The 22,391-nt window shown below is 48.1% G+C and overlaps 1 protein-coding gene across 14 annotated transcripts in view; it reads left to right on the plus strand.

The window, feature by feature from the left end:
- The window catches only part of AGAP1 (ArfGAP with GTPase domain, ankyrin repeat and PH domain 1), a 550,828-nt gene that overhangs the window by 383,911 nt on the left and 144,526 nt on the right, over positions 1-22,391 (plus strand). For 8 of the 14 annotated variants that reach the window (XM_033424652.2, XM_033424661.2, XM_004262561.3 and 5 more), the window contains one exon: positions 12,490-12,648. The exons of the other annotated variants lie outside the window; for them this stretch is intronic. In XM_033424652.2, the coding sequence (XP_033280543.1) occupies positions 12,490-12,648 (159 nt within the window). The remainder of the gene's footprint in view (positions 1-12,489; positions 12,649-22,391) is intronic. 14 annotated transcript variants of the gene reach the window in all.

Consider the following 22,391-nt stretch of genomic DNA (forward strand, 5'->3'; position numbering starts at 1 on the left):
CATCTCTATGGGAACAGATATCCCGATAAGTAAATAAAAGTTGCTTTAGAAACTTTTCCCCCATCTCAAAAATGTGTGTGTTCAGTGAAGAATAGTGTTTCAGCTGTTGACATGATGCTTTCAAGATTGGGAAAATGGTCAGCCCTGGGAGAGCTCTAGGAAAGAGGGCGGCTTTCACTGACCCAACGGCCTTCAGCAAGGTAGCTGGCCGGGGCCTCGGCTGGGACCAGGGCCTTGGGTTAGAGCCTTTCTGTGCTAGGGTCAAGTCTGTGGTTGGCCCACTTGCTCCATAATCATTCCCACATTGGCAGAGGAGAACTTTTCCAAGTCATGGATGATGTTTTAGTCATGATGTTGTACCAGCTCCAAACCTTGTGGCCTGGCATTTTGAGAAACCATGCATACAGAGACCGCGCTTCTCTCTCTGGAATATTCCTAGTGAGTGGCTAAACCCCAAAACATCCTGGCCCACAGACAAGCAGCTCCCCTTCACATCATCAGAGTTGCAAGCATGGAGTTCCTCAGTGCCCTCAGCCCCTACAGGCTCTCTCTGTTCCGTCCTAAGAGATGGTTCTATGAAGCCTGGATGGGAGAGGAAGAAATCCAAGTGAGCACTTCTGGGGGTGGGGCTGTGTGGCCACCTCCCTGAAACGGCTTATAAAATTCGGTGAGAGCCAGGGAAGACTTCCCTCAAAGCAGTGCTGTCAAGTCACACTGAATTTTGTGCGAAACACACCTATTGTAGGTATCAGATGGAGGAGAAAGAATATTTTAAAGACAGGACTATTATTCATGGCAAAGGAGGAAACTGAACTATTGAATTAAGTTGTTGCGGGCATAGAACCAAATAAGAAGCTAGGAGAGAAGATGATATGAGCATCTTGGACTTTCTGTTTTAGAAAACATTATTACTTGAGTGCTATATTCATATTTTATTGCTTAAAAAAATCCTTAGTTTTAGCCTCCTTTTGTGTAATGTCACAACACCTCATTATAACTGTATTGCATATAAACTTGTTCATGTAACCCGTACCAAGAAATGGCTTGTAGGTAAGTAAGCATTGTGGAAGCATCACGTGCATAAGTAAGCATTATGGTGACAGTCTCCATAGACACCTTCAGAATCTGTAGGAGCAAGTGTTCCTCAGGCAGATAGATATAAATGGGCAGGATGAGAAGTGCAGGTGTCGTTCTGCAGTGATGAATGCTGGGACACCCAACTGGAAAAAGCAGATTTTGTCATAGCAATAAATATTTAAACTCTTTCCAAATATCAGAACTTACCTTCTGATTGTGCTTAATATTTTCTTCTTAATTTATACCAAGCACCAAATCCTATCCATCCCCAAGGTGGAGCAGCATCCCAGGGATGGGATGTAAGCAGGACCATGGATACTGTAGCTCACCTGTCCTTGCCCGTCAGGTAATCTCATTCATCCATTGCTTGCGTTATGTCCCAAGCACATGATTTCTTTCCTTTCTGTCTTTCCTTTTATGAACTCTACTTCTGATGACTTTGGCATTACCTTTGGAATTTGGGGAGACTAAGAGTGGGAAGAGTGTTGCCGAGTTGTCCCAATGCTAAATGCTGTACTGGTCCATATACAGGAGTAGGTGTTCAAGAAACACCATCGGTGAATGAGTGTGTGGGCTCATGTGAAGTGATGAATGACTAGGACACCAAAACACAGATAGGAGGCAAACAGTCCGAGCAGTTTACACACGAAGAGACACCGCCATGAGAGAAACAGGAGTGAAATATCCAGACTTCTTAGATTTTAAAGTCAAACAAAATTAGCAATATCACCATTTTTGCTAAAAAATTAAACTGTAGAGAAAAGGACAACTCACTGTTGGCAAAATTGGTAACAACTACTATCTTCAGAGGCTTTGCAGTATGCGAAGTGCTTTATGTAATTTGGTCCTTGTATTAACCACAGGGGGCATATTATGATCATCATCATTATCTCCATTTTGTCATCATTGTTACTGTTCTATCCATCTTACAGATTCTGAACTGACTTGTTTTCAGGATGCCCAGCTTCCATCTTCTTTTAGCCCACGGGTCATTAAGAAAATTAATTAATAACATATATCACGAGTCAGAAAGATGTTAATGCTGTTTAACCCAATAATAACTCTTCTGGGATGTCAGCCTAAGGAAAAGTCTAAAAGTAGAAGATGTCCTTTGCAGTGTTGTTTATAATGATGAGAAATTGCAAGCAATCAAAACTATCCAGATGTAGGAAAATGGCAGTGCAAGTTATCTACATTAAATCTGTAAGATGTTATATGTCTGAAATTATTTGAAGGTTTTGGAACAACATGGGGAAATGGCTGGGAAGTCATAATACAGAAGTGTTGTAGAATATTACATCTTTTCTGTTGTCACAATTAAGAAAAATATATGCGTATGTTCAATAATGAGTTGATCTATTAGGTGGGATTTTGGTAGACTTCTGTTTTACATGATTTGTGTATCTGCATAACCTTGCAAAGTAAGTTTCAGTAACTTAGAGAACAAAACATGCTCCCATTTTTTCCCCATGACATCATCATTAGAGCAGGGAGAAATCAGAATAGAATGAGCTATCTCTACAGTTTAGGAAAAATAACCATGAACTGTCTAGTTCCAGGAGTTTCAGTTCTGGGCGTGGCCACAGTGTTGCATTTAGTGTAATCACCTGTGTCATTACCACTGGGTCTGGACTCTGTACATTCTTTTTTTCTCTGGTAAGCATACTGCAGAAAACATATAACCAAAAAAAAAAAAAATGCATAGCATTCTGAGAAACACAAGATTCCTATCTCAATAGCAGATATGTTGAATTGCACGCGTTTACAAAACAAGTATTACATAATGTTACATCTTTAAGAAAAGCTACTGAAGATGTCCTTGGGAAAAAAATCCTCTTAGCCTGAAATCCTGGTTGCCAAAAGGAGGGCAGATTTCCAATGCAAATAGTGAGGCGAATGGGCCCTCCTCACAGGCACTTAAATCATTCGTATCTCACTTTTTATGGTAGTGTTGTGAATTATATTATTTTTGGCTTTATAATTAGAGGACGGAACAGATGGCGAAGGCCTAGTTTGAAGTGATGTGGCCATTAGAAGAGCCTCGGTCGTCCAGTCCTGCTTCCAGCAGACCTGGTTTTCCCACCCGCGCTCGGAATGGGGCATGGTGTGGCTGTAGGTTTGCACAGTAGCCTTGAACTCTGAGTTTTTATAACATTTGAAGCCACATAGGAATGAAAAAGGGCCTATAAGAGCAATCGCTGTTTCAGAGGGTGAGGCCTTCGAGGGGAAGAGTGAGTTCCTATCAATCCTATTTCTGTAATTATGATTTTTTTAAAAAATTACGAAGTCCCACAATGGACGTAAATGTCTCTTTCACACTCACGTGCTCATAGAATCTTCTTTGGGTTTTTCTCCTCCACTCTCAGTGTACGAAGAACTTCATTATCACCATCACCAAGCGATTCTGCCCTTTTCCAGGCTGTTTCACCAGTAAGTCAAATGCCAAGTATTGTTTTCCTAGTTGAAGCCTTGGTAGGGTCAAGTCTCATTATTGAAGGCAGACCAAAGTCAGGATGTGCAGTGAGCAGAATTCTGTATTAAGAAAAAAAACAAAAATTGTTGATGAATCTCTATTTAAATGCTATGAAAAGCCTTATTTTAGGGTATATTTTTAAAAATCAGAATAGGCTGTTTTTAATGTAATAAGCCTATAGCTTAAAAGAGGAATTCTCCCTTCGATGTCATTTGGAGGATGAAAACATTCCTGTTCAATAGAAAACCAGCATCTTTTTCATGCTCGTGTGAGATCAGGCAGCTATAAATGCCATATTCGCTTTGAAATGCAAATGGTTTAAAGAAAAATAGCATATGGTGGAGGTAAGTACCTTTTCAAATCAACTCTTACACTTTAGGGATGTAAAAGCAAAGCTAAAATTATTCTTTGGGAAGAATCTGGCGCTTTGGACGCCTGGAAGCTTGCGCTAATCAGCCGGCCCAGTGGGCACACGCATCTCCATATCAAGGCACTGGCGTGGGGCTCCCTGGATTAGCATCCTAATGCGGCGGCCCCTGCTCGGCAAGGCCGGCAGCCGGCTGATAGTAGAGGGGGTCTTTGAGGACACACTCTCCTGTGTTCAGAATGGGCCAGGAAGTCGGCCACGTATGTCATCATAACGCAGATACTGTTTGGGACAAAAAAATACTGAGACAATAGCAAATGGGTCCTTTTGTGCCTCGCTCCCTCTGGGTGCCAGCATGCCGCACTTCGTAGGGCCGGGCCGCTCGCTCTTTGGGATGTAACACCGGGGAAACCGTCTCCTCGCTCCTTGGTGACTTGTTCTCATACTTCCTGATCTGACCTCTGCATTCACAAACCATTCAAATGAGTTTTGGGGGGGTTGGGGGGTAAATTTTATTGATTAACATACACTTACAAAATCCTAAGTTCTAGCTAAGTGTATGGGTGACCAGCACATAAGTCAAGTCGCAGCACGTGGCCGGCAGCCCAGGAAGCCCCCGGCCCCATCGCATCACTGTTCGCATCTGCCCCTACACACACGCGAGAGTGAGCATCGTCTCATTTCCCGCTCCGTAGATGGGCTTTGCCTGTTGCGTCTGACCCCTCGTACGGTTGTGTGGGACCAGGACAGGCGGAGCCCTCGTGTGTGTCTCCTTCGGATCCACGTGCTGTCTGTGGTGTCTGTCCTGTTGTGGCCCACGTCAGAGGCCATTCATTCTTACCGGTGTGGCTCTACTGTGAGGTACCCATGGTGGGTGGATGGACGTTTCAGCCATTCTCAATAATTCTGCCATGAACATTCTTGTACATGTGTTCTGGTGGCTTGTTTCTGCATGTCTGTATGATTTTTTTGTCCTTTTTTTATTTTTACTTTTTTTATTACAGTATAGTTGCTGTACAATATTATATAAGTTACAGGTGTACAATATAGTCACAATTCCTAAAGGTTATACTCCATTTAGAGTTGCTATAAAATATTGGCTGTATTCCCTGTGTTGTGCAGTATATCCTTGTAGCTTATTTATACCTAATAGTTTGTACCACTTACTCCCCTCTCCCCTCTCCACAGGCAGGCACAGCCCTGTAACAGCTACTTCGTTCTCTGTATCTGTGTGTCTGCTTCTTTTGTTGTTGTGTTCACTAGTTTGTTGTGTATCTTAGATCCCACATTAAGTGATCTCATGCAGCATTTGTCTCTCTCTGTCTGACTTAGTTCACTTAGCATAGTGATCTCCAAGTCCATCCATGTTGCTGCAAATGGCAAAATGTGATTCTTTTGTATGGCTGAGTAATATTCCTCTGTCTGTGTGTGTGTGTGTGTGTGTGTGTGTGTGTGTGTGTGTGTGTACACCACATCTTCTTTATCCATTCATCTGTTTATGTTGGTGTGATTTTAATCCAGAGGGATAGTGTTAGGTAGTGTCGCCTCTTTCCATATTATTATTTACAGAGATGGGCCCATTCCGAAGTCTAAAATAAATCTGCAGAGTTCCATGAAGTTTCTCCTGAAGCTTCCAGCAGGCATGCTATCCTGCCTCTTTGACCTTCTCACGGCTCTTGTGTTCCTTGCCCTGCGTTTTGGCCACTTGTGGGCTTGTCTGAGACCTTCTCCTGGACCAGACGGTGGCTGGTCCAGGGACTGTCTTCTTCATTGTGCCCAGCACAGCAGGGGTTCCATGCAGTGAGACAAGGAAAGGTAGTAGTAGGTCGGTGTTAGAACTGGTGGCCGGGACCGTGCAGGGTCCGATTTTACCCTCCCTGCAAGTTCAGCCAGCCTGCCTGTTTCCTGGATGGTGAGACCCCTGGGTCAGGACAGATGACGGCTCGTTACTCACAGCAGTAGCAGTGGCTAGAGTCTCAGCAGTGTCGTGCACCAGTTCTCTCGGGGCCAGGTGACACCAGCATACACAGTGCATCATATTGCAGGAGAGGAACCCCAAGCTTAGGAAACCCCAGTCTTGTATAATGGGGTACAGGCACGCCTGCCCAGCCTTTGCCCTGGAACATGACGTTATCATCCCGACAGCACACAAATCCGCCCTCCTCTGGAGGAAGACGGTCTCTCCATCAGCCAAGTCTGTTCACTGCACAGACATTCCTGAAAAGACCATCAGAACAAGAAGTTGCCACCCCCTTGTGCCATGCCATGAGGGACCCGTGGACCTGTCTACCAGCGGGAGGGGGTCTCCTGGGAGAGCTCAGGCCCAGGGAGGGTGGAAGACGGGGATATGAGGGGAGAGAAGGGAAGGAAAGATGAAAAGTGCCCTTCCCACCCACAGGCAGGCACAGCCCTGGTGCGCATCTCGGGGAGGTGAGCATCCCCCCCGCCTCCTGTTAAGGCCTTGTGTCTGCTCGGAGCTCGGTGAGCTAGAACCAGTTGTTAGACCTGCCCCCTGTGCTCCAGGGGAGGGGACGTCCCAGTCTGGCTTGTGGAATCTCCTCTCTCTGGAGAAACACAGACGTGCCTGAAAGACAGCAAGTTCCAGCCCTCTTCTGAGTCCCCCCTGTTGGAGAGACCCCAGCCTCTTGTCTTGTTTTCTTGAAATTCTGTAGCAAACAGATACGGTTTAGGTGGTCAGCTGCCTGGGAGAGGAAGCAGTCTTTCTCCCCTGGGCATCACCAGGGCCCTGGTCGGGCAGGGCTCCTCTCAGACCGTGTGCCCCTGCGGTGATTAGCTAATCAACACGGCAGCCGCCCCGCCCAGAGCAAGGTGTTTCTGTGGATCGTTGTGGGCCATTTGGGCTTTAGATCCCCAGCTCTTCTCTTGATCACCGGGCGCCGAGGCCTCTGCCTCACTTCAGGCTGACCCTGACGCCCTTAGAACAGTGTTTAGGCATCACTTGATCGCAGGTGGTCTTGATTTTAAGACCCTTCGCTCTCAGGGAATCAGATAAGTCACAAGTGAGAACTCCAGATCCACAGCCTTAATTAATAACTTATTAATGTGAAATGAGTCGCCATTCGATGAGAGAGGTCACCCTTGAGTACTCTGAGAGGAGAGAAGGTGATTTGAAACTTAGCATCTCCTCATATGCTTAGAGGTGTTTTCAAAAGTGGTGAACACTCCCTGAGTGCTAACACGTAGGGCAGAAGCAGGGACAGGTCAGTATTACTTGACCAGTTAGTTAGGTTCATTCGGGAACAGAAATGAACTTATGCACTAGCCTCTGTTGGGTGTGTGTGTGCGTGCATGCATTTGAAAATAAGCATCAGAAATTATGACATAAAATACTATCATTAGATTTTAACTCTGTACAGTTACTAAAGATATTCATGAAACAGTTGGAGGGTAGTTGGTTGCTTTGACTGAAGGATTTACTCAAAGTAGAAAGGCCTCAAAATATGACCACTGGCCCGAGACTGCTCATGCTTGGGCCAAGATGTGTCATGAGCCACGCTAAGCCAGCAAGGCTACTTTCACAGTGTCGTGACCAAGCCTACGGACCCCTGGTTTGCTTCAGAGTTGGAACGTGTGTCTTTATGCATTCACATTTACAGGCAAGCACCTGTTTGTGGAACTCCAAAGTATATATATTTAGGGCAGAAACGATATTTCTTACCCTTCACAATTTTTTTTGTTTCCTTACGTCACAATTAGTTGATCTTTTATTATTTGATTTTCAGAAACGTTTTAACTGAAATTAAAGCGAATGGGCATGTATAAAAAAGAGATTTACTCTCTTGAGAGAAAATGAGACATGTTTTCCTTCTGAAATGAGAATCGGCCTCTGTATATTTTTGGAAGATTTTGTAACTCGTGGTCACCAAAGATCAGGAACTAGGCAGGCAGGTAATTGAGTGAATTTGGGGGGGGTAGGAGAGCTGGTGTGGGCCCTGGCTTCTTGCCGTGTAGATTCAGACACAACCCAGACAGATTCGAGGCATGGAGTCAGCTGACTGTTTCTGAGCATAAACATAGGCCCATGGCTGCCACATATTCTTATTTTTCCAACAATGCCAGAAACCACAGATTTTTAGATGCACACTCCCAAATTTAATTCCACTTAAAAAAGAAATCATTTCCCCCTCAGCAAAAACACATCTATGAGCTCAACCCAGACGCCAGGCCCCAAGATTATGGATCTGTTTTAAAGTTTTACTTCCATAACCACGTGTCCATGTACACACATTCATTTGGTCAAAATTCAGTCATGGCGTTGTGGTGTCTCTGTTTAGTCTGACAATTGGGAATTGGGTGTGGTTGGGATAAGAAGACCCTCGCCAGCTGGAAGGCCCTCAGGGTGGGCTTTCGGAATGATTCCATGCAGCTGTTTTGGGTTTCGTACGGATTCTGCAATCAGACACCAGGACCACACAGCCTTGACAGGAGTTCCTTTACCCCAGAGATCTCAGTTTGGTTCCTTGGGGGCCCCCTCAGGAGCTACACCCCAGAGTGGATCCACCAGCAGCTTAATGTGCTGAAAATTCCATTCGACAAACAGCTGGAAGTTTAAAAACCAGATTGTATGGTCAGCATCACATAGTTTTTCATTAGCTTGTACATTTTAAGGAATCTACTCCTTCCCTGGTAGACGTTTAGCCTTCAGATGAAGAACTTGTCATCCTAAGACTACCTCTTTATCCAATGTCTCTGTTGGAATGTTTCCTGCGTCCCTGACCCAGAGCTCAGATGGACTTGGCTGTCCTGAGTGCCTGTGGCTACTTATTCCTGGACTTTGGCACCAAGTGGTCAGTGCTGGACGCACTAAGATAATCCTCTCCACCTTTTGACTGGAGTATGGCAGGAGGGTCTGGGGCTGGTCGTCCTCGGAGCCACACCCCAGACAGAGCGAACAAGGGAAGGGGCACTGCTGGACTCATCTGCCCAAAGGCGGATGGATGGTGAATTTATTTTTGGTTTTTCAGGTGTTTTGCCTTGTGTGCCTACAGGTGGTAATGAAATGAGGTTTTGTGGACAAATCCCACCCTTGATAACGACTTGTCAGGGGTACAGATGAGCGCTGAAGGGAGGAAGGAATGATCCCCCTGACGTGCGCACCAAACAGTAGGTGTCCCCGTGGGAGCACGGGCTCAGGGGGCCCGGCTCAGAGTGGGGTCGCAGCCCACATGCAGCTCCTCATTGTACTTTTTCTCCTATTCTCTTTCCATCACTTCCTTTTCCTTCCACCCACCCTAAAAATGTTAGCTTTTTTTTTAAAATAAAGCTCTTTTTTTATACAATTAGTTTTTATCTATTTATTTATTTATTTACTTATTTTTGGCTGCATTGGGTCTCTGTTGCTGCGCGTGGGCTTTCTCTAGTTGTGGCGAGCAGGGGCTACTCTTCGTTGCAGTACGTGTGCTTCTCATTGCGGTGGCTTCTCTTGTTGCAGAGCACGGGCTCTAGACGCACAGGCTCAGTAGTTGTGGCACGTGGGCTCAGTAGTTGTGGCACGCGGGCTCAGTAGTTGTGGCACGTGGGCTCAGCAGTTGTGGCACGCGGGCTCAGCAGTTGTGGCACGTGGGCTCAGTAGTTGTGGTACGCGGGCTCAGTAGTTGTGGCACGTGGGCTCAGTAGTTGTGGCTCACGGGCTTTAGGCGCACAGGCTCAGTAGTTGTGGTGCACAGGCTTAGTCTCTCTGCGGCATGTGGGATCTTCGCGGGCCAGGGCTTGAACCCCTGTCCCCTGCATTGGCAGGTGGATTCTTAACCCCTGTGCCACCAGGGAAGTCCCTTAATGTTAGCGTTTTTATGAATTCACATGGTGAAAGTGGAAGGGGCCTCAGAGCCTCAGGAGGAGTTGTGAACCCCTCTTAAATGGTGGGCGTGTGGGACCAGAGTCCACAGGGAAGGGAAGGCAGAGGCCCACACCCTCCTGCTTGGAAGGGTTTCTTTGCAAAGGGACAGAGGTGTGGGCAGAGAGAAGCCGGGAGGTAGTACAGGCACCAGGGCTGGCAGAGTGGCACCAGGACCACCACGGACCCGAAGGGAAAGGAGGGTGGGGGTGGCCCAGGCGAGCCTCCAGTGAAGGGACAGCTAGCCCAGGGCGCTCGCTCAGGGAGGGGGGCCAGGGGTGCACATCCCCACTTCACACTCCTGTGCCTCCCCCTCGTTCAGCCCAGCTGGGAGCCGGAGGTAACCCAACAGGTGCCCTCCTCAGAAGGGAGCAGGGCATAGAAGGTGTGGGGAGAAGGTGGTGGCAGGCGCGGGTGTCAGCACAGGGTCAGGAGGAGACCCGGCCATGCTACCCGACAGGTACGCCTGGTCAGCTGCTGGGCATATGCCGTCCGGCTGTTCCAGTGTCCTATTGTACAGGGATCTGGCCGAGGAGAAGCGCACCCCGAAGACAGCTCCAGGGCGCCCTAAATGATGGATGACACGTGGAGAAAACCCGGACGAGCGTGTGGTGTGTCCCTTAGCGCTGCCTCTCTGAGGCTTGGCTACTCTGTACCTGTGAGATGCTACGCACCTGGCCCTGCTACCCAGGCTGCTGAGGACCGGTGCTGGAGCGGGCGCCAGCTCTGGCTGACGCTGCCATTCAGGATGCATGAGTTTCCACGTTTTTAGGGCTCGGACAGGTCCTAAAATCAGAACATCAGAGTTGGGAGGGAGACGGGAAACTGGCTCAAGACCCTCTGCAGCTCAGCTGAGGAGCCAGGGCGGGTGCCCTTCCCGGGAGCATCTTCGATCTCAGGGGTCCGCGGCAGGGAAGAGCTTTCGTTGTAGTTTTTGTTTCGTGTCCATGGTTATTTTCTGGTTTAAGTGTTTGGTTTTTAAATCAATCAGAGCTCTCCTGCAGGCCCACTCATATTTTTACGTGTGCACATGTCACCTGGGGCTCTCATTAAAAAGCAGGGGCGGGCTTCCCTGGTGGCGCAGTGGTTGAGAGTCTGCCTGCCGATGCAGGGGACACGGATTCGTGCCCCGGTTCAGGAAGATCCCACATGCCGCGGAGCGGCTGGGCCCGTGAGCCGTGGCCGCTGAGCCTGCGCGTCCGGAGCCTGTGCTCCGCAGCGGGAGAGGCCACAACAGTGAGAGGCCCGCGTACCGCCAAAAAAATAAATAAATAAAAGCAGGGGCGGGGGGTGAGGCCAGGGAGCCTGCCTCTCGAAGACGCTCCCAGGCGGTGCAGCTGCTTCTGCTGTGAGGCCCGCACTTGGGAAGATACATGGGCTCCCATTCTTCCTCTCTTAGGTGGTACTTTTGGCTTTTTTTCTGGAATCCGGTAAACCTGCCTAGGAATACTTACTTTTACGACATTCAAAATGTACCCAGTTCCCACAACAGCGTAAAATCGGCATCATTTTTTAAGGTAGAAATATATTTTTCAAAGCAAAATCCTTCCTGTTCGTTAACCGCTTGTTTGTCCTATTTGCTCACGTTTGTGTTTCATTGATGATTTTGTCACTTCCGGATGCTCTGTGCGATTACAGTGAGGACCTTGTTCGTGGTGGAGCCCTGGTTCCTACCTCTGGCTGCTCACCAGAATCACCGAAGTCCCTTTGAAAATGCGTATCCCCTCAAGCTCTATCCCCCGACCTCCTGAATCGAAATTTGAATTTCTTGAAGCCTCTATTTTTAAAAAGCTCCACGGGTAGTTCTGGTAATTGGTCTGTGTATTTAAAATCTTGTGCTATGAAACCTTCTATGAAAACAATTTTGAACTTAATTGGTTCCAAACTAAAACAATGGGAGGAACGTTTAAGAAAAGAAACCTAATACCTTTGAAGATCTGCCTACAGATCTAACAAACGAACTGACTGGCAGCAAGGTGTGATTGGCTGAGCTTTGGAGAAAGGCACTTAATTATGTTTTTGAGTCTAAAATTGGGGTGACCATATAGATGATAATTCATTTTGATGTTGAGCAACTGACTCAAATCATTAAGTGTACGACGGAACCATTTTCCACCGCAGTCTGTGTGCGTGCTGTGAAGTTGCTAAGGTTATTTTTGCTCTGCGTGGTCTTCTCAAGGTTAAGAGTAAACTTACCTGGTTTAAGAGTCTGCGTTTCCAGCGATGTCGCATCTGGCAACTTCCATTTGTGTTGATCATAAAGTATAGCTTCCCCGCGAAAGTAATCCTCTGGCATCAGACAGTTGACCCCCGACTGGTGATCATTTCATTTCCATTGATGTGTGGATGCAGCAGGGCTCCTCAGTGCCCGGCTCGCTGGCCTGCCAGGAATATCGCTTTTCCCAAAAGTGGGTCTTTTGTCTTCACCGCTACTCCGTCTAGAGATGGCGGCGGTGGTGGTGTGCATCTTTGTCTTGGACTGTGGTGGGTGTAGCCATCGGAAGCATCGGGTTCCTCTGTCAAGCACCATAAGACCTGCTTCACCCTATTTTCCTCTGGAACATGGTTTCATGTGATGCTTCCACTTGCCCTGTATCGGGACGCCGGCTGCTCTCGGTGTCAGGTCCACGGTGTGCAGGCGTGTAAGCCCCTAGACTAACTCGTGCCGGTTCGGGTGTGCAGTGCGCGCTGGTGTTCACCTGACTTGTTTATTCCTAGGGAATGTCACTAGTGCGCCTGGGTCTCAGATGGCGAGCGGCGTCAGCCTGGGCTCCTTCAACAGCCGACCGGACGGCATGCAGCAACGGTCCTACTCTGTCTCCAGTGCCGACCAGTGGAGCGAGGCTACGGTCATTGCAAACTCAGCCATCAGCAGTGGTAAGAGAGGGCACAGCCCCACGGACCTGCGGCCACCTCGCGGTCCTCGGTTGTAAGCCAGGGGCTGGACGTGACGCCCCGAGCTCTCCGAGCTCCGCTCTGAGGGCGGCCACCCTGTCGACGATGCCTGGCCCGCCTTCCGCCCGTGGAGCACTTTATCCTCGATCGGCTGTCTCACCCACAGCATCTCGTGACCTTCTTTGGTGCAGGGAGCAGTAGATGTTCGTCCCCACTTGACAGATTTGGAAACTGAGACCGCAGGCAGGGCTGAGACCCGACTGCAGGTGGTATGCCCCTGACCACACTTCCCTACATGAGGTGGCCTACACTTTCCATCATTAGTGTGCCTTTTATGTGGTTAGGCTTTGCGGTGTTTTTGCATCAAAGGAAAACACATAATTCATTCTCCTTATCCGTTTTCCAAGATTCCTGGTATATCATCTAAGTTTTGGAGAGTCTTCCCTCTTGCCTTTTTTTTTTTTTTTTAAAAGCGTGGGCAGCTTCTAGGGAAACAGATGTGCACGCTGGAAACTATCTTGACAAATGTGTGAGTGCGTGAACTATGCAGCGTTGAGGCTGCACTTTACCACAACATGCTTTGCCTGTGGCATTTTGTCTATGACCTGTTCACCGGTATTTAAAGGAATTCCCACTCGTAGTGTGTCATCTCTCAGACGGGGTTTTAGAGTAATAGTAGCATAATTTGTCCTAATTAAAAGATTCAGCATCAGGTCTTCCCTGTAGACCCAGAGCTGCTGCAGCAGGACGTGTGCTTTGGATAAACATCATCTTATTTCTAGTTACTCCATGCTCCTCCATCAGACACCGCCGAGCAGAGGCCTTAAAGAAAAGGCATCTCCAAACCAAGGAGGAGGAGTGAGGTCCCGAAAGGCAGCTCCAGCGGGTGCCACAGCGGCGCGGGCCTGGGGCGCACGGACGGCATTGCCCTGTGCCCAGCACGCTCCCGGCTCCTTCCTCAGACAAAACAGGATGCTTCGGTAGAGAACGAACGTCTGTCTCCAGCCTCTTCAGGGACTGGGCTTTCCACCTTTCGTCTGAAATCATGACAGCACCTTAAGACGCTCAATGAAGAGGCTAAAGTCATTATAAATGAACTGCGTACAGTTTATTCCCTTGTAACGCGACAGCTGTGCGTTCATAGTCGTCAGGTGCCCCGGCAGGCCTGGTGCGGGCCTCCTCAGCAGACACGTCCGTGCTCCAGGCAGAGGCCCCCGACCTGCCGAGCAGGTGGCCTTGACAGGCGGCCTTACCTCTGCAAGCCTCTGTGTTCTAATCTTAAATGGGTGTGTCCTTCTCTCCCTTGCGTGGTCAGTAGGTATGTAGGGCAGTGTCCATCTGTGGCTTCTGTCACTGAGCATCTGCTGTGGTTGCCATGGTTACTTTTTTTAGGGGGGCAAGCAGTTCACATGCTTAATTGCATTATCAAATACTTGGAAATGCAGCCGTTTTTCGACGAGCATTACCCTTACTGTCTGAGTGGGTTCATTCCGGCACCCTCTGAGAAGGTGCGCTCCCACGTTTGAGGGGGGCAGGAGTCATCAGCTGGCTCTTCCCGGCCTGGTGCACACGCTGCTTTGCCCGGCAGCACCCTTTCTAAAGCTTTCCTCTTGTGAGTGAGAACTGCTGAGTCACCACCACACCTGATGAGGGCGGCGGTCTCTAGGTTCTGTTCCTTATGCGCCGTAGGAGTTATATTTGGGGAGGGGATAGAAGAACAAGTTCCTAAGCAAGATCCTCACCCCAAGTCTTTGCCTCCCCCCACACTCAGAATATTCCTCCAGAAAAAGCATTGGAAGCAGCCTATTAACCTAAAACCCACACTTGACAGATATTCCATTCGCATAATTATCTCTTTGATAAAGACTCCCTAGCTAACTTCCCCTCTACCTGAGAGCTCTTTGCATCTGGTCATGTGTGTATGCCAGGGCACCTCCACACCGTCACATCAGGGACTCCGTGAGTGCCAGACCCTTGACTTGCTGAGAAGCCTCTTCCCACGGAAGGTGATCGTATTGGTCCGTACGGGCATATTTATAAAGCACCTGTATGACTGAGGTTGCCTACGGGTGAACGCTGTTTTTAACTTTACAAATCGATTTCTCACATGCCAACGCCCCGGGTGTCCGTTGTTCTATCACATTGTGTGTTTGTGAAAGACTAGACTAGCTAGGCTTCCTGATGCCCCAGAGCTTGAACCGTGAACACAGGAGATGAGAAACCAGTCTGGGCCCTGGTACGAGCCTACTGCGGGATGTGGATGGAGAAAGCCCGGGGTGAAATTGTGCAGGTAGTTTAAGGATGGAGAGAGTTAATCAAGGAAAGCTTCCCAAAGAGACTGAAACTTGAGCAGCGTTTCAAGAACCAGATGAATTGTGTGTGTGCAAAACCACAGGAGGAAGTTGTTCTCAACATGAAGGCAGTTTGGACAGAGACTTGAAGAGGAGGAAAGGGCAACATGGAACAGTCGAGGGGCCACAAGGAAGTGCAAGGTATTAGTTGGGATACAGGAAAATGAGGACAGAGAGGAAGAAGAGAGATGAGTATTAACGGGTCAGAATCGCACAATTAATTAGCATCTTATTTTAAGGCTTACAGCTGACATTTTAAATAGCAAAGATCCAGAGAGAAAACGGAATGTTGTACAGAAGTAAGATTCCTATAGTTTCTCAGGCATCTTCCTTGACGCCTGTATTTTCGAAGGATGGCTGGTATGTCACACCCAAGATATGATTGAAAAGAGAAACAGTAGTAATGATAACGAGAGCTAATATTTATTGAGGGCATTTGATCCCCGTGGAGTGGATACTGCTCTTAGCTCCATTTTCCAGGTGGGGAGACTCTGGTACAGGAGGGTTCAATACTGCTTGTCCAGAGTCACGTCCTGGTAAGGCTGGGATGTGAACCCAGGTGGCCTGATTCTAGGCCTTAGAGTCTATGTCAGCACTTCTCAAGATATGCTTCCCAGACCTGTGGCGGCAGCATCCCCTGGGAACTGGTTAGAAATGCAGATTCGTAAGTCCCATCCCAGACCCACTGAATCTGAAACTCAGGGGTGGGGCCCAGCAACCTTTGTGCCAGCAAACCCTCCACGGAATGATGCTGCATGCTGAAGTTTGAGAACCATTGCTCGAAATCCTTGCTTCTGAGTGTGGTCCACAGACTGACTGGTATCTGACAGCCCCTGGGAGTTGCCTAGAAATGCAGAGTCCCAGGCTCCAGCAAGACTTCCTGGGTCAGAGTGCACGTCGTCAAGAATCCTGGGCCATTCGGGTCCACCTGCATGTGGAGTAGCCCTGTCTGCCTGCGGCCAGAGTAACGTCCTGGCTTCCCTCCCGTTAGTACCATCCTTCCAGACGCCGAGCAGTTGTTAGTAAAATCAGGGCACAGGATCTGACAGCTGACTTCAAGAAAACACATTTATGAATGGATTTCAAGACCTCAACTTGGGCATCCACGTTCCCTGCCATGCTTGGAAAATAATCACAAAAGAAACAAACAATGATTAAGAGCTCTCTGTCATGCTTTTTCTCTTTACGTCGCAGTGAAATACAAACTCCACCCTCTTTTTTTTTTTTTTTAATCATTTTCTCTCCCTCACCCCAGTCTCTGGTTTGGATGTCAGGGTCATAAAAAAGCTTACACTGCGCTAGCAGCAGGGACAGGGAGAAGTAAGCAGCTTTTGAATCCAAATGACCATGTGTTGGTGAATATGCCTTCCCATTGTCCCACATTTTTATTGTACATGATAATACATGACGTTGGGGTTCCATTTTTCCCTGCCCCCTTGTCCACACTAAATTAAGACTTTGGCTCCAGAGAACTCCGTAAAGTCTTCCCCTTTAGACGCACAGGTACCCCGGGGGTTTCTGTCTTTTAAGCAGCTGTGAGCAACTCCTAATTAGATAGATGACTTTGTGGTGTGTGAAACTACAAAACAGGAGGTTCTGGTTAAATTAAGGGGGGAAGAAAGAAGACTCCATTCTGTGAAATGCAATGCCCCACTGCTTTATGACTATTACTGCTGTAAGGTTTTACATTTAAGTACCTGAGCTTTAAAATTAGATGTCTAATATAATTTGGCGTTGCTAACGTGAGACCCGCATCTGCCCTTAGAGGAAAGGCAGACAGCTCAGCTCAGGGTTTCAGATTGCTGTCTGCCGGCTTGCAGCACAGAGGCTTGGGTCCCACTCCAGCTAAGCACCACAGGCTGCTCAGCGTAATTTTTTAAATGCAGAAACACATTCATCTTGAGCTTCTGCGTTGAAAAAGGCTGTTCCAGTAGTACATGAAAAATTAATTTTTTTACATTTTTCCTCACTCTCCTAAGTGTTTGACAGAAGTAATTTTTGCAGCAAGAGAGAATAAAAACTGGTGGCTGTAAATTCCTGTCCTGGAACCTCTTGTGTAGATTCTTTATGGACCCAGAATTGATCTACATGTCAGACCCTGTTGTGGTTTCAACTGTTTATCACGGTAATGGCAGGAGTGAGCCTGTGAACACCAACTTATAATCCTGGGTGAAAGAAATTGGTGTTTGCAGTCAATGAAGGGGCAGCTCAGCTTTATTGATAGATTCAGAACAATTATCTCTGCAACAACTATTGGCTGAGAATTCTCTGCAATTTCATTGGGAGCCTGTGATTTTTTTTTTTTTTTTTTTTTTGATTAAGCATTTCTCTATAGGTAATTTTCTCTAGAAGTGCTAGCCAAGAGTTAGTATGACTGTGGGTGGCAGGGGACCCCCGGGGGGGTCATTTGTAGTATACTTAGTTGTCATATCTTGCTCCGAGGCAAAATGCATTTTCAGGTGCATCCCACCTGTGCTGAGGGCCCGAGCCAATGCCGTGAACCCTGTGCATCCATCTGCGAGGGGTCCTGCGTGTCTCGGCAAGCCTGGCAGCCTGCCACACCATCTCCTGCCACTGCCAGCTGTGGGCCGAGGGTCTCAGTGGTGGCCGTTGCCGTGGCAGCCAAACTCCCCGCCCCTCTTGACTGTCAGGTTGTTCTGATGGCTCCACCCCATCTCTGATTGCTTCATTCCAAGAGTTAATCTTCTGCCACCCTGGCTGCCCATCACCGGCAGTACTGCACTGCTTCAGATGACTCTTGAACATTTCACTTCCACCTGCCTCCACCAGGCCACCGTCCAGCCTTGTCAGCCCCAAGTATAAAAACCATACCCATCTTTCACTCCTCCACATGGAAGGTGTGTGTGTGCCCATTTCCTTCTAACCATCTAACCACACATCTTCCCACCAGAATCTATGGTTATTAGACAGCCAATCTTGAATCTGAAGCGCTTGCATTTTTGCTAACTTTTAAATATTTTTTGTCATCATGGACATTTTTTACAAGGCTTGTTTTAATGGTAGAAGTTAGAAACACAGGTTTCAGCTCTTGTCGTTGTGTCCTGCACTTCCTTTGGTTTCTCCTTTCTCATAGAGCCAGCCCCAGGAGGGGCAGGCAGCCCTGCATTTGAGATTACAGAGAGCATGCCGTAACTTTGCGTTCTGGGAAGGTTTACTGTCAGTTCATTAATTTTAATTTTTACAGCTTGAGCACTTTTTTTTCCTCTTCTTGGATTCTATGCTAACAATTTTATCATGTGACCAGCAGGTGGCGGTAGTGTGACACTACAGCTCACTTTTTTTTTTTCCTTTTTAATTCAAGTATAGTTGATTTACAATATTGTGTTAGTTTCAGGTGTACAGCAGAGTGATTCAGTTATACATATGTATCTATTCTTTTTTGGATTGTTTTCCATTATAGGTTATTACGAGATACTGAATGTAGTTTCCTGTGCTATACAGTAGGTCCTTGTTGGCTACCTATTTTATGTACAGTAGTATGTATCTATTAATCCCAAATTCCTAATTTATACCCCCTGTTTCCCCTTTGGTAACCATAAGTTTGTTTCCTATGTCTGTGAGTCCGTCTGTTTTCTAAATAAATTAAGCCATAGCATTTTTGTGGATTCCACCTGTAAGTTATAGCATACGATATTTGTCTTTATCTGACTTACTTCACTTAGTATGATATTTTCTAGGTCCATCCACGTTTTTGCAAATGGTATTATTTCATTCTTTTTGTAACTGAGGAATATTCCATTTATATGTATACCACATCTTTATCCATTCATCTGTCAATGGACATTTTAGGTTGCTTCCATGTCTTGGCTATTGTAAATAGTGCTGCTATGAACATTGGGGGTGCATTTATCTTTTCAAATTAGAGTTTTCTCTGGATATATGCCCAGGAGTGGGATTGCAGGATCATACGGTAGCTGTATTTTTCGTTTTTTTAAGGAATCTCCATACTGTTCCCCATAGTGGCTGCACCAATTTACATTCCCACCATCAGTGGAGGAGGGTTCCCTTTTCTCCACACCCTCTCCAGCATTTATTGTTTGTAGATTTTTTGATGATGGGCGTTCTGACTGGTGTGGGTTAATACCTCGTTGTAGTTTTGATTTGCATTTCTCTAGTAATTAGCGATGTTGAGCATCTTTTCATGTGCCTGTTTGGCCATCTTACGTAGCGTCTGAATTTGTACAGCTGCGTCTCTGTGTCAGGAGCTTGACATCTAATGCCCATTTCCTGAGAATCATTATCCCTGTTTCATAAGTGAGGTTCCAAAAGGTCGAGAATCTTAAGACCACACTCTTAATAGCCAGAATTCAAACCCAGGTCTTTCTGATTCCAAAGCTTATAGTTTTCCTCTCTGTTATTTTTTTTAAAGGAGAAATGAATTCTTAGTATTAAAACAACGTATCATAAAAATTGTTTATCTTTTCATAGAGCTTGCTTTTTAAGGGAAGGTAGACATTTTCCCTTCTCTCACTTCTGCTGCACTTTGCCTTTCTCATCTGTTTCTCCCAAATCTTGGCTGGCATTCAGAAACCATTCCCTGGGGGTTGTCATCAACCTTCAGCTAAGCTCAGTATTAAAGGACCTGTGGGCTCTCATCTCAAAGCTGGGCACGCCCGGTCTCGGCCGCTGCGGTCTGTTCCCCCCACCAGGCTCGTCGGCCTAATTAAAGGGATGACCCCAGTTCCCTTCTGCAGGCAGAACCTGCTTCCCTTTCTCTGCATGGGACCGAGGAGAAAGCAGAAGCTTCCTAGGGTATCTGGCCGCAGGGGGTAAAAGGTGTATTTTTTTCCTCCCAATCAGAACGTTGTTACTTTGTACTTTGCCTCCTCAGTTCCTTCCTAACAGCTATTTCTAGCAGCAGGTGCTGACTAGGGGAAACGCTGCCCCCATATCAGACCGGGAGCCGGAGATTGCATACCTGCAGGCCAGCAATTCTCTTGCTGCCTGGCAAATGTCTAGAAATCATTTTAAACAGATGTTAGAGCAGGATACCGTTGCCAGTTGCTACGGTACCTGGACCATATCTTTTGGTCTCTCTGGCCCTCGGTATCTTCATCTAGACCAGTGGTTCTCATCCAGGGGTGATTTTGTGTGTCCTTCCCCTGGGGACATTTGGCAGTGTCTGGAGATAGTTTAGGTTGTCACAGTTGAGGGGGTTGGAGGGGTTTCCTACTGGAATCGAGTGGGTGAAGCCAGAGAAGCTTGTGAACGCCCTGCAGTGCACAGGGCAGCTCCGCACGACAGAGGACCATCTGGTCCAAAGTCAGTAGCGCCGAGGTCCAGAAACCCTGGTCTGAACAATGAAGACTTGGGTTTTATGGACCCTAGCAGCCACCGTCACTGTGCTTCACCGTGAATTAAATGATAATCCTTCCCAAAGAAAGGGGAGGCTGTTTCCTTTCTTGAGAGAATGACTACAGCCAACCCAAGCAGTGCCTTGCCCGCAGCGAGACTTTCAACTCAGCTTCCCAGACCGTCCCCCAAGGCAGAAGGCGGGGGTTGTACCAGCCCCATGGCAGTTCTGCTGCTACTACCAGTGATGATGTCACATGACATCCATCCAGCACTCCCTGCCTGTCAGGCACGAGGACCCGGAAGAGGCGGGCTAGTGCCATCCCCATTTGAAATGAGGAAACAGAGGTAGCAGCAGGCCGGTGGCCAAGGCTGGATTCCGTCTCAGGCTGTGTCTCAGCCTCCACTGTGCTGTACTTTGAACCACCACGCTCAGCTGCCCCAAGAACTCTGCCTGAGGGAGACCCGGGGTGGCCTTGACCGTCGGCCCGTGCTGAGGACGCGCGGACGACACATGGGCGGGCGTCATCTCAGCATCCTCCCTATTCAGAGGCCACAGAATGGGTCGGGGCTAACAAAGTGAAACTAAGATGAATATCCTGCATTCAGATCCAGCCAACCAACCGTGCACACGTGGAATGGGGACCCCTGCCTCGACGAGGCTGACCTCGTGTAGCTCACCTGCCGAAATGCCGTCGAGACTTCCTCCGCCCTGAGAGAAGGAGGCGTCTCTTGTGGGACCACATTTCCAGAAGGACACTGGCAAATGGGGATTGTTCACAGCAGTGGATGCGGATGTAGAGAAGGCTCTGGAACCCACGTCAGAGATAGGGACGGAGGAACTGGGAGGTGGGAGGGGCCTCTGGGGCAGGGGCGTCCCTGGTCCTGCTCTGGAGGGTGCTTTTCAAAAGTACTAGCTCCTGGGGCCGAGGGCTGGAGATGGGCTTCTTTGGCCCTGGGGTGGAGCCTGCGCACCAGATGTTCCCAGGGGGCTTGTAAGGTGCAGCTGGGATTGAGATCCACTCTTCTGGAGCTGGGGTCGGGGTTGAACACTGCGTGCGAATGGCGGTCAAGGTAACAGATAGGAGCCTTACCCTGTGTACGCCCAGGGAATTGAACGCGGAACAGTGGGTCAAAGTTACAGGAAAGAATTGTGACCATTTTTTTTTTTTTTTTTTTTGCGGTACGCGGGCCTCTCACTGCTGTGGCCTCTCCCGTTGCGGAGCACAGGCTCCGGACGCGCAGGCTCCGTAGTTGTGGCTCACGGGCCCAGCCGCTCCGCGGCATGTGGGATCTTCCCGGACCGGGGCACGAACCCGTGTCCCCTGCATCGGCAGGCGGACTCTCAACCGCTGCGCCACCAGGGAAGCCCGACAATTTTTTTAACCTTTATTGAAGTCTAGTTGATGTGCAATGTTGTGTTACTTTCTGCTGTGCAGCAAAGTGAATCAGTTCTACATATACGCATATCCACTCTTTTTTAGATTGTTTTCCCATGTAGGTCATTGCAGAGTATTGGGTAGTATACACACTACTATATATAGAATGGATAACTAATAAGGACCTACCGTAGAGCACAGGAATTGGGACAATTTTGGCACAAGGTAGCGTAAAGTAATATGATAGAGCATAACTTTTCAAAACGACTCTTTCAAAACTTTTCCTCTTGAGTCTTTCACTTTCTCCCTCACCTGATGACCCTCTTGAAGTCTCACCAGTGAGACAGGGGAAGGCGCATACTCACCTTCCCAACCCCACGCCCCAGCTGCACCTGGAGCTGCAGCCTCTGTGCTGCTTCCTGCTGGCCAGGGGACTGGGGGGCATGGTCCCTGCCCTTGTGAAGTGTTGCTCCTTCCACCTCTGGACCCATCACCTCTCACTTCCAAAGGACTCTGCCTCTGCAGTTACCCTGTCTGCTTCCTGTACCGTCAGATTCTCCCTGACGTTGGGTCCCTCTGTTCAGCAGACAGGCCTGCTCCAGGATCTCCCATCCTGGCTCCGTGGCCCTCTGCCCTTCCAGCCCCTTCTCAGCCTTCTTCTCCATACACCCTCCTGGGACTC

The sequence above is a fragment of the Orcinus orca genome, chromosome 7, assembly GCF_937001465.1.
Source record: "Orcinus orca chromosome 7, mOrcOrc1.1, whole genome shotgun sequence".
NCBI lineage: Eukaryota > Metazoa > Chordata > Mammalia > Artiodactyla > Delphinidae > Orcinus > Orcinus orca.